This window comes from Salmo salar, chromosome ssa22, assembly GCF_905237065.1.
Source record: "Salmo salar chromosome ssa22, Ssal_v3.1, whole genome shotgun sequence".
NCBI lineage: Eukaryota > Metazoa > Chordata > Actinopteri > Salmoniformes > Salmonidae > Salmo > Salmo salar.
The window spans coordinates 2,790,001-2,809,196 of NC_059463.1; the positions used below are offsets into that span (position 1 = coordinate 2,790,001).

The 19,196-nt window shown below is 41.6% G+C and overlaps 1 protein-coding gene across 4 annotated transcripts in view; it reads left to right on the forward strand.

The window, feature by feature from the left end:
• LOC106582636 (RNA-binding protein 39) overlaps window positions 1-19,196 on the forward strand; it is a 51,218-nt gene that overhangs the window by 10,875 nt on the left and 21,147 nt on the right. For 2 of the 4 annotated variants that reach the window (XM_014165882.2, XM_014165880.2), the window contains 4 exons: window positions 14,200-14,265; window positions 14,371-14,466; window positions 14,828-14,945; window positions 15,290-15,448. In XM_014165882.2, coding sequence (XP_014021357.1) covers window positions 14,200-14,265; window positions 14,371-14,466; window positions 14,828-14,945; window positions 15,290-15,448 — 439 coding nt within the window. The remainder of the gene's footprint in view (window positions 1-14,199; window positions 14,266-14,370; window positions 14,467-14,827; window positions 14,946-15,289; window positions 15,449-19,196) is intronic. The other 2 variants (XM_014165883.2, XM_014165881.2) reach the window with 2 other exon arrangements.

Here is a 19,196-nt window from a genome sequence, read left to right on the forward strand (position 1 = left end):
AGTCGAAGAACACTATCACAACTGTGAAGCACGGGGGTGGCAGCATCATGTTGTGGGTGTGCTTTGCTGCAGGATGGACTGGTGCACTTCACAAAATAGATTGCATCATGAGGCAGGAACATTATGTGGATATATTGAAGCAACATCTCAAGACATCAGTCAGGAAGTTAAAGCTTGGTCGCAAATGGGTCTTTCAAATGGACAATGACCCCAAGCATACTTGTAAAGTTGTGGCAAAATGGCTTGAGGACAACAAAGTCAAGGTATTGGAGTGGCCATCACAAAGCCCTGACCTCAATCCCATAGAAAATGTGTGGGCAGAACTGAAAAAGCGTGTGCAAACCTGACTCAGTTACACCAGCTCTATCAGGATGAATGGGCCAAAATTCACCCAACTTATTGTGGGAAGCTTGTGGAAGACAACCCAACACATTTGACCCAAGTTAAACAATTTATAGGCAATGCTACCAAATACTAATTGAGTGTATGTAAACTTCTGACCCACTGGGAATGTGATGAAAGAAATAAAAGCTGAAATAAATCATTCTCTCTACTATTACTCTGACATTAAACATTCTTTAAAAAATGTGGTGATCCTAGCTAACCTAAGACAGGGGATTTTTACAAGTATTAAATATCAGGAATTGTGAAAAACTGAGTTTAAATGTATTTGGCTAAGGTGTATGTAAACTTCAGACTTCAACACTATATATAGTACCAGTCAAAAGTTTTAGAACACCTACTCATTCAAGGGATGGTTTCCCCGTCTTTGTCTCAACCAAAGATGGAAAGCGATGCCTTTCTGGTCAATTTAAAATCAAGTTGAATGTGAATGAAACTCATATTACCCTGTACAATTTTATTGCTTGCATACACTTATTTGGCAGATGTTATTGCGGGTGTAGAAAAATGCTTGTGTTCCTAGCTTCAACAGTGCAGTAATATCTAACAATACACACAAATCTAAAAATGTTTAGAATGGAATTTAAAAAAAATAGAAATTTTAGGACGAGGAATGTCCGGAGTATGAATGTTTGTACAGTATCAAACAAACGTTTGGTCACACCTACTCATTCAAGGGTTTTTCTTTATTTTTCATATTTTCTACATTGTAGAATAATAGTTTAGACATCAAAACTATGAAATAACACATATGGAATCATGTAGGAACCTAAAGTATTTTTATATTTGAGATTCTTGACAGCTTTGCACACTCTTGGCATTCTCTCAACCAGCTTCACCTGGAATGCTTTTCCAAGTTCCCACATATGCTGAGCACTTGTTGGTTGCTTTTCTTTCACTCTCCGGTCCAACTCATCCCAAACCATCTCAATTGGGTTGAGGTCAGGTGATTGTGGAGGCCAGGTCATCTGATGCAGCACTCCATCACGTTCCTTCTTGGTCAAATAGCCTTTACACAGCCTGGAGGTGTGTTGGGTCATTGTCCTGTTGAAAAACAAATTATAATCCCAGTAAGTGAAAACCAGATGAGATGGCATATCGCTGCAAAATGCTGTGGTAGCCATGCTGGTTAAGTGTGCCTTGAATTCTAAATAAATCACAGACAGTATCACAAGCAAAGCACCATCACACCTCCTCCTGCTGGTAACTCTAATGAACTTATCCTCTGCAGCAGAGGTAACTCTGGGTCTTCCTTTCCTGTGGCGGTTTCTCATGAGAGCCAGTTTCATCAGTGTGCCTTGAATTCGAAATACATCACAGACCGTGTCACCAGCAAAGCATCCCTACACCATCACACCTCTTCCTCCATGCTTCACGGTGGGAACCACCTACTCTGCGTCTCACAAAGACACGGTGGTTGGAACCAAAAATCTCAGATTTGGACGTATCAGACCAAAGGATAGATTTCCACCGGTCTAATGTCCATTGCTTGTGTTTCTTGGCCCAAGCAAGTCTCTTCTTCTTATTGGTTTCCTTTAGTAGTGGTTTCTTTGCAGCAATTTGACCATGAAGGCCTGATTCACACAGTCTCCTCTGAACAGTTGATGTTGAGATTTGTCTGTTACTTGAACTCATGAAGCATTTATTTGGGCTGCAATTTCTGAGGCTGGTAACTCTAATGAGCTTAACCTCTGCAGCAGAGGTAACTCTGGGTCTTCCATTCCTGTGGTGGTCCTCTTGAGAGCCAGTTTCATCATAGCCCTTGATGGTTTTTGAGACTGCACTTGAAGAAACTTTCAAAGTTCTTGACATTTTCCGCATTGACTGACCTTCATATCTTAAAGTAATGATGTACTGTTGTTTCTCTTTGCTTATTGTAGCTGTTCTTGCCATAATATGAACGTGGTATTTTACCAAATAGGGCTATCTTCTGTATACCACCCCTACCTTGTCACGACACAAGTGATTGGCTCAAACGCATTAAGAAGGAAAGAAATTCTATAAATTAACTTTTAAGACCAGGCAGGCACCACAGGCTAATAGGGATTTTTTTTCTTTACTCTCATCAGACTGAAACTTTACCATTTGAAAGTATACATAAATACAAGATGTTATTGTACTACAAGTTTTATTTATACATTTCTTTTAAATATGCAAATGAGGCAAACCCTCCTTAAATATGTGCTAATTTGCATATTACGAGAATCTGTTCTTCAATACATTGCTTCAAGGCAGAATATTTATTGTTTTTATTGTGATAAGACACTCAATGGTCAGACTTTTACAGATCAATTTATAAAAATATTGCCATTTCATGGAATTGTATGTATGACGGATGCATATTTTGACACATAAAATGACAATCATAACGACACAAGATATAAAAAATTGCCTCTAAAAATCTGACTACAAGACCTAACAACCTGTGTGGAACAATGTGAATGTACGTCCATTGAAGACTGAGAAAAATAAATTGGCGCATGGGGAACATGTCCTTTTACTGCTCTAGGGATGTAATTATTGTTTGGATAACCTTATTTACTATTATGCATTGATTTACTTTTAATTTTTTCACTCTTTATGTGATGTGCAATGCAGAGAACGCAGGAAGAAGAATGCTGTTTTAATTACCATAGTGAATTATTGTAATGTTTGTTTATGTGTCAATTAATCCCATAAGGGGTGGGTTGGCGATTTGACACGAAAATACAATTACATTCATTCATTCGATAGGCTAATGCAATTAAAATGTACTTTCCATAAATATGACAATTTGTCACATTTAATTCAACTCTTATTTATATAGCACTTCTAAACTGTTTCAAGCAATAGAGCATATGCTTTGAATACTGGTTTGTTGGGCAAGTATGCAGTTTTGGGCAAATTCCCATATCACTTTGCTCAATTTATCACATACAAGGACTTTGTATGGCTGTTGAAATGTGCAGAACATTAATCAGCAATGCCTGCCCCATATGTAAGGCCCTCTTTGAGTTGTTGCTGGTGCTGCTTTATTTTCTTGACTGTGTCATGGGACCTGCCCCTACGCTTGGCACTCTCCATTGAAGCAGCATCAGCTCTCACAACTGCTCTCTGATTGCTTCCAGTGTTACCAAAGTGCTGTCAAGACACAATTTGTTCATCACATTTGATATAGCAGTGGCTCCCTCATTGAACGTGGCGACTGCCATACTGGCTGCTCCGTCAATGCGGCTTTTGCCCATGAAGACAGTTTTGGGGTATTGCGACCATATTACAGAGTTCAGACATTCATTTGCATTCTGGGTTCCTCCGTGCTACATTCTTTTGAGGTTATCATTTGACATTCTATGATAAACAGGTACCATTTTCTGTTCAACCTCTCTATTAAAAAAATGTATGCCCACCAAGGTTTTTGACAGGGTGGATCTTCATCATTTTCTTGGGCTCGCTGGTACCAGCACCAATGCTCACACCTATCCCGTAGTTGGAAGTGAATCCTCTCTTGTGCCAAGTACCATCAAAGGATACATGAATGTCTATGATGGCATCCTCATCCTCCTTCAGCAACTCTGCTATGTCTGGGTCTATATCTGCATATGCTCTTCTAATTATCTTTGCAGCACTCTCCATTGACTGTAGCCCTCTCTGAATCTGCAACTAAAGTGGGGGGAAAAAGGACTTATGGCTGTCGACATTGGTCATAACTGCAGGACTAAATATCAGCATGTTACTCTATGTAAATATTAGCATATCAGCATGTATTTACTTGACATAAAGCTAATTTCTCACTAATCGCATTAGGCTACAGCCCCATGACACTGTAGGCCTATGTGACAGTCTCATTGTATAGTTATGTTTTCCTATCACTCTGTTTTATTCACTTTGAATACATTGGCTGGAGCAAGGAAATAAATACACTGCTCAAAAAAATAAAGGGAACACTAAAATAACACATCCTAGATCTGAATGAATGAAATAATCTTATTAAATACTTTTTTCTTTACATAGTTGAATGTGCTGACAACAAAATCACACAAAAATAATCAATGGAAATCCAATTTATCAACCCATGGAGGTCTGGATTTGGAGTCGCACTCAAAATTAAAGTGGAAAACCACACTACAGGCTGATCCAACTTTGATGTAATGTCCTTAAAACAAGTCAAAATGAGGCTCAGTAGTGTGTGTGGCCTCCCTACAACGCCTGGGCATGCTCCTGATGAGGTGGCGGATGGTCTCCTGAGGGATCCCCTCCCAGACGTGGACTAAAGCATCCGCCAACTCCTGGACAGTCTGTGGTGCAACGTGGCGTTGGTGGATGGAGCGAGACATGATGTCCCAGATGTGCTCAATTCGATTCAGGTCTGGAAAATGGGCGGGCCAGTCCATAGCATCAATGCCTTCCTCTTGCAGGAACTGCTGACACACTCCAGCCACATGAGGTCTAGCATTGTCTTGCATTAGGAGGAACCCAGGGCCAACCGCACCAGCATATGGTCTCACAAGGGGTCTGAGGATCTCATCTCGGTACCTAATGGCAGTCAGGCTACCTCTGGCGAGCACATGGAGGGCTGTGCGGCCCCCCAAAGAAATGCCACCCCACACCATGACTGACCCACCACCAAACCGGTCATGCTGGAGGATGTTGCAGGCAGCAGAACGTTCTCCACGGCGTCTCCAGACTGTCACGTCTGTGACATGTGCTCAGTGTGAACCTGCTTTCATCTGTGAAGAGCACAGGGCGCCAGTGGCGAATTTGCCAATCTTGGTGTTCTCTGGCAAATGCCAAACGTCCTGCGTTGGGCTGTAAGCACAACCCCCACCTGTGGACGTCGGGCCCTCATACCACCCTCATGGAGTCTGTTTCTGACCGTTTGAGCAGACACATGCACATTTGTGGCCTGCTGGAGGTCATTTTGCAGGGCTCTGGCAGTGCTCCTCCTGCTCCTCCTTGCACAAAGGCGGAGGTAGCGGTCCTGCTGCTGGGTTGTTGCCCTCCTACGGCCTCCTCCACGTCTCCTGATGTACTGGCCTGTCTCCTGGTAGCGCCTCCATGCTCTGGACACTACGCTGACAGACACAGCAAACCTTCTTGCCACAGCTCGCATTGATGTGCCATCCTGGATGAGCTGCACTACCTGAGCCACTTGTGTGGGTTGTAGACTCCGTCTCATGCTACCACTAGAGTGAAAGCACCGCCAGCATTCAAAAGTGACCAAAACATCAGCCAGGAAGCATAGGAACTGAGAAGTGGTCTGTGGTTACCACCTGCAGAACAACTCCTTTATTGGGGGTGTCTTGCTAATTGCCTATAATTTCCACCTGTTGTCTATTCCATTTGCACAACAGCATGTGAAATGTATTGTCAATCAGTGTTGCTTCCTAAGTGGACAGTTTGATTTCACAGAAGTGTGATTGACTTGGAGTTACATTGTGTTGTTTAACTCAAACGTCCCACCCTAGTCAACAGCCAGTGGAATCGCGTCGCGCGAAATACAAAACCTCATAAATGCTATAACTTCAATTTCTCAAACATATGACTATTTAACACCATTTTATAGATACACCTCTCCTGAATCGAACCACGTTGTCCGATTTCAAAAAGGCTTTACAGCAAAAGCAAAACATTAGATTATGTTAGGAGAGTACCCTGCCAAAAATAATCACACTGCCATTTTCAAAGCAACTAGCATGCATCACAAATACCCAAAACACAGCTAAATGCAGCACTAACCTTTGACAATCTTCATCAGATTACACTCCTAGGACATCATGTTTCACAATACATGCATTTTTTGTTCGATAAAGTTCATATTTATATATAAAAACAACATTTTACATCGGCGCGTGATGTTCAGAAAATATTTTCCCTCAAATGCTTCCGGTGAATCAGCCCTACAATTTACAAAATTACTATTCGAAAACATTGTTAAAATGTAATATTGTCATTCAAAGAATTATAGATTAACATCTCGTGAATGCAACCGCATTGCCAGATTTAAAAATAACTTTACTGGGAAATCACACTTTGCAATAAACAACGTGGTATGCTCAGAAAAATAGGCTAGGCGATACGTGTAGTGCCATCTTGGAACCATCAACCATCAAAAATACTATTGTAAATATTCCCTTACCTTTGATTATCTTCATCAGAAGGCACCTCCAGGAATCCCAGGTCCACAACAAATGTAGTTTTATTCGAAAAAGTTAAGTGTTCCCTTTATTTTTTTGACCAGTAAATTATTTATACACAGCAAGTCACCTGACATTAATGTTCTACTCTCCCTTTTTATTTACCTGTCATTCTTCTGTCATGTCTCTATGAGCTGAGATGCAAGGAAGGAATCCCTAGGACTTATTTTCTTGAGCTGGATAACCATCCTCACATTTATATCAAATGCCACATCTCCCCTGGAGCACTCCTGCAGCCTGGAGGAAGTGTAAACACACCTCAAATTCATCACGATCACCTTCAGTCTGCACAGTTTATCACGACAGAATTACAAAATCCCTGGTTGGTGGGGTCTATGGTGATTTTTCAGTCCAGTGTTTAGACCCTTAGGGCAAATCAAATCATGTCAAATCAAATTGGTTTATTTGTGATGTGGAATAAAAGACACTGTTGGCTGGCTGCTGTCTAATCGCTGCTAGTTGTCATCTTCATCTCAGCTAATTTGCATCTCTAAGTGTGTACTTAGTACTCTAAGTACACACTCCTGAGGTGCCCCAGTGTTGAGGATCAGCGTGGCAGATGTGCCTTACCACCTTGGGGCGGCCCGTCAAGAGGTCCAGGATCCAGTTGCAGAGGAAGTGATGAGCTTTACTGGTGTTGAACGCTGAGCTGTAGTCAATAATTGTTTTTATTTAACTAGGCATGTGCGTTAACAAATTCTTATTTACAATGACAGCCTACCGGGGAACAGTGGGTTAACTACCTTGTTCAGGGGCAGAACGACAGATTTTTACCTTGTCAGCTCGGTGATTCGATCCAGCAACCTTTCAGTTACTGGCCCAACACTCTAACCACCTAGGCTACCTGCCACCCCAAATGAACAGCATTCTCACATAGGTGTTCCTTTTGTCCAGGTGGGAAAGGGCAGTGTGGAGTGCGATTGAGATTGCGTCATCTGTGGATCTTTTGGGGCAGTATGCCAATTGGAGTGGGTCTAGGGTATCCGGGAGGATGCTGTTGATGTGAGTCATGTTCAGCTTTTCAAAGCACTTAATGGCTACCGATGTGAGTGCTACGGGGCGGTAATCATTTAGGCAGGTTACCTTCGCTTCCATGGGCACAGGGACTATGGTGGTCTGCTTGAAACATGTAGGTATTACAGACTCAGTCAGGGATAGGTTGTCATTAAAGACACTTGCCAGTTGGTCCGCTCATGCTTTGAGTACACGTCCTGGTAATCCATCTGGCCCCGCGGCTTTGTGAATGTTGACCTGTTTAAAGGTCTTGCTCACATCGGCTACCGAGAGCGTTCTCACACGGTCATCCAGATCAGCTGGTGCTCTCGTGCATGCTTCAGTGTTGCATGCCTCGAAGCGAGCATGAAAGGCATTTCGCTCGTCTAGTAGGCTCGCGTCACTGGGCAGCTCGCATCTGGGTTTTCCTTTGTAGTCCGTAATAGTTTTCAAGCCCTGCCACATCCAACGAGCGTCGGAGCCGGTGTAGTAGGATTCAATATTAATCCTTCATTGACGCTTTGCTTGTTTGATGGTTCATCTGAGGGCATATTGGGATTTCTTATAAGTGTCCAGATTAGTTTCTCGCTCTTTGAAAGCTGTGGATGTTGCCTGTAATCCATGGCTGCTTGTTGGGATATGTACATATTGTATAAACTGCCTTAATTTTGCTGGACCCCAGGAAGAGTAATGGGGATCTATAATAACTACAAATGCGTACGGTTTCTTTGGGGACGACGTCGTCGATGCACTTATTGATGAAGCCCATGACTGAGGTGGTATAATTCTCAATGCCATTGGATGAATCCCGGAACATATTCCAGTCTGTGCTAGCAAAACAGTCCTGTAGTGTAGCATCCATATTATCTGACCACTTCCGTATTGAGCGACTCACTGGTACGTCCTGCTTTAGTTTTTGCTTGTAAGCAGGAATCAGGAGGATAGAATTATGGTCAGATTTGCTGAATGGAGTGCGGGGGAAAGCTTTGTATGCATCTCTGTGTGTGGAGTAAAGGTGGAGTAGAGTTTTTATTTTATTTATTTTTCCCTCTGGTTGCACTGATTTTAAGTTTGCCTGCATTAAAGTCCCTGGCCGCTAGGAGTGCCGCTTCTGGATGAGTGTTTTCTTCTTTGCTTATGGCCTTATAGAGTTGGTTGAGTGCGGTCTTAGTGCCAGCATCTGCCTGTGGTGGTAAATAGACGGCTACGAATAATATTGATGAGAACTCTCTTGGTAGATAGTGTGGTCTACAGCTTATCATAAGGTACTCTACCTCAGGCGAGCTATACCTCGACACTTCTTTAATATTAGACATCGCGCACCAGCTGTTATTGACAAAAAGACACACACACCCACCCCTCGTCTTACCAGATGTACAGTTTAAGTTGGAGGTTTACATACACCTTAGCCAAATACATTTAATCTCAGTTTTTCACTATTCCTGACATTTAATCCAAGTAAAAATTCCCTGTCTTAGGTCAGTTAGGATCACCACTTTATTTTTAGAACGTGAAATGTCAGAATAATAGTAGAGTGATTTATTTCAGCTTTTATTTCTTTCATCACATTCCCAGTGTGTCAGAAGTTTACATACACTCAATTAGTATTTGGTAGCATTGCCTTTAAATTGTTTAACTTGGGTCAAACGTTTTGGGTAGCTTCCCACAATAAGTTGGGTGAATTTTGGCCCATTCCTCCTGACAGAGCTGGTGTAACTGAGTCAGGTTTGTAGGCCTCACTTTTTCAGTTGGACCCGCAAATTTTCTATATAGGATTGAGGTCAGGGCTTTGTGATGGCCACTCCAATACCTTGACTTCGTTGTCCTTAAGCCATTTTGCTACAACTTTGGAAGTATGCTTGGGGTCATTGTCCATTTGGAAGACCCATTTGCGACCAAGCTTTAACTTCCTGACTGATGTCTTGAGATGTTGCTTCACTATACCAATATTCCACATCATGATGCCTGCACCCCCGTGCTTCACAGTTGGGATGGTGTTCTTCGACTTGCAAGCCTCCCCCTTTTTCCTCCAAACATAACGCTGGTCATTATGGCCAAACAGTTATATTTTTGTTTCATCAGATCAGAGGACATTTCTCCAAAAAGTACGATCTTTGTCCCCATGTGCAGTTGCAAACCATAGTCTGGCTTTTTTATGGTGGTTTTAGAGCAGTGGCTTCTTCCTTGCTGAGCGGCCTTTCAGGTTATGTCAATATAGGACTCGTTTTACTGTGGATATAGATACTTTTGTACCTGTTTCCTCCAGCATCTTCACAAGGTCCTTTGCTGTTGTTCTGGGATTGATCTGCACTTTTCACACCAAAGCACGTTCATCTCTAGGAGACAGAATGCGTCTCCTTCCTGAGCGGTATGACGGCTGCGTGGTCCCATGGTGTTTATACTTGCGTACTATTGTTTGTACAGATGAACGTGGTACCTTCAGGCGTTTGGGAATTGCTCCCAAGGATGAATCAGACCGTTGGAGGTCTACAATTGTTTTTTTCTGAGGTCTTGGCAGATTTATTTTGATTTTCCCATGATGTCAAGCAATGAGACACTGAGTTTGAAGGTAGGTCTTGAAATACATCCACAGGTACACCTCCAATTGACTCAAATGATGTCAATTAGCCTCTTAGAAGCTTCTAAAGTCATGACATCATATTCTGGAATTTTTCAAGCTGTTTAAAAGGCACAGTCAACTTAGTGTATGTAAACTTCTGACCACTGGAATTGTGATACAGTGAATTATAAGTGAAATAATCTGTCTGTAAACAATTGTTGGAAATATGACTTGTGTCATGCACAAAGTAGATGTCCTAACTGACTTGCCAAAACTATAGTTTGTTAACAAGAAAATTGTGGAGTGGTTTAAAACGAGTTTTAATGACACCAACCTAAATGTCTTAATATTTATATATTTTTTAATTCCATTCTAAACATTTTTAGATTTGTGTGTGTTGTTAGATATTGCTGCACTGTTGAAGCTAGGAACACACGCATTTTGCTACACCCTCAATAACATCTGCCAAATAAGTGTATGCAAGCAATAAAATTGTACAGGGAAATGTGAGTCTCATTCACATTCAGATTGATTTGAAATTGACCAGAAAGGCATAGCTTTTCATCAATGGTTGAGACAAATATGGGGAAAATCCATTTATCCTTGCATGGTGAAGCCGGGTGTACATTACATGACTTTCAAAATCCTAACATCGCGGAGCCTCTCACATTAAACAGTTTTTCCTGTAGTTTTTTTGTCTTGTCAATGTAGTGGTGCGCACACTAAACGATGTGGCACAGATCGGGGGAAGGGGAATACCTAGACAGTTGTAAAACTGAATGCATTCAACTCAAATGTGTCTTCCACATATAACCCAACCCCTCTGAATCAGAGAGGTGTTCGGGGCTGCCTTAATTGACATCCATGGCGGTCGGGGGCTAAGGGGCAGAATTACAGATTTTTACCTTGTCAGCTCTGAGATTCTATCCATCAACCTTTCGGTTACTGGCACGGTTACTACAACGCTCCTACCCACCAGGCTTCCGGCCGCCCCACACACTTGGTCGTGAGGATTCTTGACACCGCGCTGTCTCGCGAAAACAAAGATGTAATTGTAAACATATTCAGTCAAATGTTTGCTCTTGCCGTGCAGAGTTGAAATATCTAGCCAATATCTTTTTTTTATTTTTTATTATTATTATTATTTATTTTTTGTGATATCCAATTGGTAGTTACAGTTTTGTCCCATCGCTGCAACTCCCGTACGGGCTCGGTCGAGTGCCGTGCGTCCTCCGAAGCACGACCCCGCCAAGCCGCACTGCTTCTTGACAATGCTTGCTTAACCCAGAAGGTTGCATAATGTTATTCCGGTTCTATGATAAGAGTGAGGTCTTTTACTTATGGTCAGTGTCCCCTTTTAGGGGTGGAGTCTAGGAAGATCCAACCCCACAGTGTCTGTCATAGACAGACAGGAAAAACGGCCAATAGTGGACCACACCACTTCCAATATTAGGGGCCGTAGTCTGCTCCCATCTTCACTTCTAAGTACATTTTTGTATTCCTTTCGCAAAGCGTGAAGGGTAACTCGGTAAGAGACCTCACTCATAATATCATAGAACCAGGGTTACATTAGATATCCTTAAGTTCTATTTCAATAACTTGTTCGGTCTTTCACTTATGCAGCTATTGAGGCAAATATTTTTTGCCTCAATATATTTTGATGTGTGAAATGATGTGCCAAATCTTGATTTAGTGCATTATTATAGGGTAAGCATTAGAATAAGCCGCCTCTATTTGCAGCCAATATTTGTGTGATATTTTTTCTGAGAGCTGATCTGTTCTAAGTATTGTGGAATAATTTAAGGTAAGATTTGAATGGAGAAAGCTGATCCGAGAGCAGCACTGGCTTTCTTTAGATCCTATCAGTATCAACACTGCCTCAACGACACACTTAGCGAACGTTCTCACTGCATGGTGTTTTGGGTAACACATTTTACATCTTTGGTCGTTGTAGCGAAGATGCATCGTGAACCAAGCGCAGGGTACAAGGAATGGGACTGTGAACTGCGATGCACTGAATGAGAAACCAGATGGCTGTTTGCGGCCTATGCCCACAAGGACCCTTTCTCCGGGAACTGAGAGGTAGTGTGAAAACTACTGTATGTTCCCTGGCGCTCGCAATGCAATCCTTTAGCAATGGAGCCGGGTTGCCAAAGTCCCCCAGAACCGTAGATAAACAAGCTTGTTAGGGTATTAGGCTGAATCCTATGGTCTCCAAGCAACCAAGTATACCATCCATGGGGAGACTGTGCATGTGCGGCAAATCTTTCCCAGCTGGTGGGGTGTGTAGGTGCTGAAACTCTTGTATGCCTGAGGCAAGATTGCCTGCTGTTGGTATACAGTGTTTTCTACCAGCGCCGTCTGTTGGCTATACAGCAGATTAGTCATTTTCAGCCAGGTACTTTTTAGGCTTCTTTTCAAATCGCTAGTCAGAAAATAGTCTGCAGAGCCCTCTGCTGCTAGAATGAACAATATGCATCTTCTAGCGATCTATTGATGGGACAGTCGCCCATCAGTCAGTCACAAAGTGAGCGATGACAGGGAAACACTGCTGGTTTGACAGTCTGTCTGTCCTGCTTCTCAGTAACTGGGTGTGTGTGTATTGTGTGCGTTTAATTTCTTTACACTGAGGGAGAGGGCATGAATTTGCACTTCCCATTATAATTATAACGAAAGTTTACACACTTAGGTTGGAGTCATTAAAACTCTTTGTTTGTAGATTGTTGGAGTGTGCCCCTGGCTATCCGTAAAAATATATAAACATATAGTATCGTCTGGTTTGCTTAATATAAGGAATGTGAAATTATTTATACTTTTAATATTTAAGTATATTTTAGCAATTCCGTTTACTTTTGATGCTAAAGTATATTTAAAACCAAACTCTTTTAGACTTATTCAGGTAGTATTTTACTTTCACTTGTACTTGAGTCATTTTCTATGAATGTTCTTTACTTTTACTCAAGTATGACAATTGGGTACTTTTTACATCACTGTAGGCTGAGGGCTTTCAAGACCACAGAACCGGAAGGTTGGATCAGTCAGCCTAGCCAGTGAGGGCGCTGGTAATTTTAATTATTTTAAAATTGTATTTTAATTGAACCTTTCTTTAACTGGGCAAGTCAGTTAAGAAAAAATTCTTATTGACAATGACGGCCTACACCGGCCAAACCCGGACGACACTGGGCCAATTGTGCGCTGCTCTATGGGACTCCCAATCATGGGCTGTTGTGATAAAGCCTGCTAAGCTAGATGATAGAAGAATACTATTTTGCAGGTAGAGCGAGCTAGCAAAGGAGCTTGTTCTAGTTGTGGGCTTTCCCGATGCTTAGCTGTGTAGCCAGCTAGTCCTGGCATTTAGCTAGCCAGCTATGTGGAGTTCACCTCGAGGGTTAGTAGCCTAGCTGTAGCAAGCCCACAACTAGCTGAATAGAATGTGCATTCTTTGTTAGCTTAGTGTGGCTAACCAAATCTAAAAAGTATATTTCCTTTCGTTCACCTTGGTGGGAATAGGCAGCACAAAGCAGGTAGCTAAGTGGGCTTGTGGGGCGAGAGCTAGCTGTGTGGCACTAGCTAAGCCAGAGACTGAGAAGTAGTTGTCGTGTGAGCTCAATCCTCTTGACGAGATGCTGCTATCCTACGCTCGGCGGTGGAGTCCTTGATCAGACTGGATCAGTGGCACTCAGATTGCGTCTCTGAGGGAGGAGAGTTAACGCTTACATTAAACGAGTGTCGGTGACGGCCACGTGCCTCGAGTAGGCAATGACGTGGGGATTTTGTCTTCAATCTCTAAAACTTGTCTGGGACGTCTAAATCGGGGCAAAAATTGTGTAGTGTACGCCTGGCTTAAGGGTTTTGTTCAAGAGAAGAGATACGGAATAAAGAGTTCCGACCCTCATAATTGACTAGGCCAAGATAGAAGTGTTTAGAAAGAACAGAGCCATCACATGGTCCCCAATACCCCCCACTCCCGCCTACAGTGTATTGACTGGCATACTTTAAGATCTGGAGTGCCTTTTCCCTCTTATGAGATCAGTAGAAGTGGGCAGAGATTAACCTTGTTTTCAATCGCAGCTCTGGGCCGAAATTTAACGGTGGTTCCAGAGGGAAGATTGGCCCCCCACCTGTCATCAAGCTAAGGTTTCTATTACACTATTTTTCTGTTTATGTGGGTAGTTTTGTGCTGTGTATGTGTGAATGTGATGAATCAACTTAAATAGATGCTAATGGAGCCCTTTCTTTCAGCCGAAGACGTTCCAGAAGCCGAAGCCCGTTCAAGAAAGAGAAGAGTCCTGTGAGGCAAGTGTTCCTTGGGGAGGTGACGCAAAAGAGCTCAATCAGGTTGACGTTCCACTTTTAAAGCTTGTGTACCCTTGTTCGACAAAGTAGGCGTACCATTTTGATAATACCTTGTTGACAGACATATGTAACGTAAATGGTATCGTAACATATGTCACCATACTGGGATTTAAAACGTAGGCCCACAGTAGATTTGACTGAAACTTGCAGACAGGAGTAGGCACAAGATTTTTGTTCTGGGTTATCCAGATTACAATTTTGCTGACAAAATATAGTAAAATAAATACACAAGTGCTTCTACAGTGCTTTTACAACTTTTACAGTGCTGATACAAGATTGGGGCCACTGGAAAACAAAAAATGGCTTTACCGCGTAAGAGTAATTCAATGCTTTGTTTCTACAGGCAGCCAATAGACAACCTGACTCCAGAGGAAAGGGACGCTCGCACAGTGTTCTGCATGCAGCTGGCAGCCAGAATCCGACCACGAGACCTGGAGGAGTTCTTCTCTGCAGTGGGAAAGGTGAGTATCTTTGCTTGTAATGTCATTGTCATTCCTGCCGGGAAAAAAATGTGGCCACCGATTTGCTAAGCATTTGCACCAGGTGAGAAGTTTGCTCCAGTTTTTTTCAGAAAGCTATTTAACACCAAAGTAAACATGAAACTTTGCAATTTACAATAGTTTTTATTTGATTTATTCTAACCTTTTTGTTCAAGCCTCAATATTTTATTTAGAAAAGATGGGTGTTTTAAAAACAAAACTGTATTTAGGTGTTATTCACAGCCAACAAGAGCAATGGATTTAGCAATGTCTTCTCTTCTTATGCTCCATCCATTCTAAAACAGATTATTTTGTTAATTTTCAAGGTGAGAGATGTGCGCATGATCTCTGACAGAAATTCGAGGAGGTCGAAGGGGATTGCTTACATCGAGTTTGTGGAGGCCAACTCGGTGCCACTGGCTATAGGATTGTCTGGCCAGCGACTTCTGGGGGTGCCAATAATTGTTCAGGCCTCACAGGTAATGGTCAGTAATCATCACAGGGATTTTACATTTTCTATTTATTTTAACTAGGGCTGTCAATGTTAACGCGTTAATTACAGTTACATTTTGAAATCATCATGCCGTAATTAAAAAATAACAAATTTAAAGAGCAGCTGCCCCTAAAAAACTACTTCTAATTTAGAAAACAGCCTAACAGCCTGACTCAATATGAGTCAGAAACATTTATTCTGTCAAAATTGACTACAAAGTGTAAATAGAATAATTATATTTAATTCAAAACTGCTACTGGTCTTGACTGCTTCACAACACAAATGAAGGTTGTAATACCTGATCGTAATACCTGTGGTAAATTTGAGTTGACTTTGGATATCCTTATTGGGCTAGTTGGGAACCATTGGCAAATTACACAATGTACAATGGACAATGTGTTAACTATAAATTGTAGACATGCTTATACAAATATTCAAAGCATTTAATGAGAACTTAAAGGTGTGCAACATGAAAAGATTGTCTCATATACATTGTGTAATTTATTGACAGTCCCCAACTAGCCCCGGAGATGGTCTATCCAAAGTAAAATTAATTTTGCTATGGTCGCATACCAACCCGCTGAAGCTAATTGGCTAAATAATTTGGCTAACTCGTCCCACCTACGAACACACACGAGTCACCCACATCAAACCACCCTCTGAAACAAACTCACGTTTGAATTCAGTAATGGCAACTAACTAGCATTTCTTAAGTAACCAAATCTAAAATGAGGCCAAATAATGAAGTGCAGTCACCCTTTAATCGCATCTCAATTTCTTAGACCAAAGTCTGTTTCCGCACACATTCCTTTGAGCTCACACACTCTTTGCTCTCGACAGCTAGCAGCCTTTCTTGTGGTGGAGAAACCATCCACTATGCGTGCAGCTTTCAGCTACAAATGTTAAGGAAAACTTACAGAAAGTTCAACCATAAACACTTTCTCAGGTATTTCTTTAGATCAAAGCAAAAACGTTTTTGCACAGAAGTAGCTAGTCAGTTATGCTAACATTAGCTAGCTGGCTAACCAAACAAGAATGTTTAGAATGCCATGGCTGATTGCCTCTAGATTCCACACTAATTTCCCACAATGATTTGAATTAAAACAGAACTTCAATTCCATTTAGCTATTGTTTTTGTTGTAGTTCTCAGGTCAAAAGATTTAAGCAAATGATCCCATTTCTCGTACAGTAGCAGCTTGTGACTAGTTCATGTTGGGCATGGATAAGAAGTAGCCTAGGCAAGATCTAATAGCTGTATGATATTTTACATTTATATCACACCTGAGGCGAGTTCAACAAGGCTTCTGTTTGTGGTGAACATGTTGCCAGAGTAAGAACTTCAGTTGAATGAACATTGCAAAATGTTACGGTGAAGCATCAAACATTTACTTTTTGTAAGGATTACTGTGACTTTTTAGCGACAATGTTCAAGCTGAAATGACTTCACTATTCCTACTAAATATAGTGGAAAGTCTACGTAGCCAATTTATATTTTTTTTGCGGCAGTTAAGACCTGAAACAGACACTTGCGTTCGCCGCACACTACCTTCTCAGACTGTTAGCTAATGTTACAAACGGTCGCTGCTAACACAAAACAAATGGCTTATGTTAACTATTTCCCTTGTTGAATGCACCTTGGCTGAGATGTTATTGTCTTAGAAAACAGTTTATTTTGAGGTTTCTGTGAGGTTCTGTTGACATGCATTGGAACGTGTGGCCTTTTCATGGATTTCTTTTGCAAATTACTAAGAAGGAACATACAAATTTCCTAAAACTTCCTAATACTAAACATAAAATACTTTCAATAAGGTGTGGGACATTCATTGGTCTATTACGCTTCAGCAAGTAGCAGGTCTGTTACAAACGAGCAGCTAGAATTTGTCCATCCACAATTCAACTGTGGGAACGTGACGGCTATCAACACCAGTCAACTGAAAGAGCTGGCCGCTACTATACGAGAGATTGTTTGTGAGGAGATTACCTCTGCTCTCGATTTACAATGAAAACCTGTAAATGAATCACTGGTAGTGTTCACTGCTAAATTGGATACCTGTTCAACCGAAGTGTAAAGTCTGGAGAAGACAGCCAATGCGACACAGGTGCGACTCCATGACCTGAAAACAGCGCAAGCTAAGTTTGAAGGGATAATCAAACTCTTAAAAGAGAAAGCAAGTCTCTGAAAGACTACAACTTGTGTTGGGTGGTACTTCGTGCTCTGGGCCACAGTCTCTTCCCCCAAGGTGGGCTTTTTGGAAAGGAGGCACACACTAACAACACAATCCTTTGTTTAGGGGCAATTGGGTGCTGCTTTTGAGAGGAAAGCTCAGTCAACATAGTGAATGGGTTGGGGGACTAAAGTTTTAGGAGGGCAGTTCTTACACAGTATGAAATCAGTGTCTTGTTTGCAAATAATTACATCTTCGACATCCTTAGGAATCTAAGCATGGCACTTTCAAAATGTACCTTTCCACCCAGACAGACGCTCTACCGAGACAGAAAAATGTAAGCTTCAACTGCTGGCTACTCGTCCATTGCATAACCCAAAAACAGAAGTGCTTCCCTAAAAGCTGCTTGGGTTTAAACAAACATCTCTTTTCAGAAAGCGAAAAGCTCAATTAATAGGGACAGAATAGCAAAGTAAATTTGTTTGTCTCCTTAAATATTAAATGCTGCAGATCAGCTTCAGAATGTCATAGAGAGGAATCAATATATCCCCATATGTATCGGAGTCACATCTTTCGCGGGCATTTTGAAGCTTGTTTCTACAATAAGGCATCACAGTTAAGCATTGTTTTACAATGCTTTATATAATCTGGATACTTTTTATGTATTTATTTCCTAATATAATATAAAGCTAACAATAGATATCCCTTTTGCCCTTTTCTTTAACAAAGGGTATGGGATACCCCCACTCAATTTGAGCCCAAACTCAACAAGTCCTTCATAGACACGGAGTTATTTAAGGAGTGCGTGGGACAGTATTGTAGGATTTGGCTATACCGACATCTATTGATAGCATAATTGTGTTTGTCAAACAGGTAGGCCTACCACGTTTTTGAATAGGAAGAAATAGGCTCTAATTCTATATGTAATTCTATGATTAGGCCCATAAAAAAATGTTGGTGCGCGCGTGCACATATAGGAGGTCCCTTACCGGGCAGAGAGGAATTTTACTTTAACCCCTGCATCGGAGAGTTACAATGTTTCAATCGCTGTGCAGCCAACTGCCTATAGTAGGTAACAGTTTATTACTAATAATGACACCTGTTATCACACATGGCACGGCCCCACCATTGTTTCAATTAGAATAAAAATAACATTTTTATTGAACATATTATCATTTAATAATCCTGTAGAACTGTAGAAAGAGTGAGATCATTTGAATTTTGGAAACAGGTGCTTTCATAAATGCATGGCGGGCCTCGTTTTGCTGGAGCAGTGTAAAATAAGTTTTCTGTCAATGACCCAGCCTTAACGAATTTTGTTTATTTCCATATCGAATTGGATTGTCCAACATTACATTTCAGCATTTCTTCATTTCGTGGTCCACATAGTGGCCTCTTCCCTCTGCTGTTGTGCTGCATTGCAGTCAGCAATGTTTTCTCTCGGTAGCTTCTCCATGGTCCTTAAATCAAATCAAAGATACCCAGCATTTCCACATTCAGCCTGTCGGTGGTCCCATGTAGCGCAATGTTCTGGGTGGCCATTACGCGTATCAGGGCTATGAGCCTCTGCAGCAA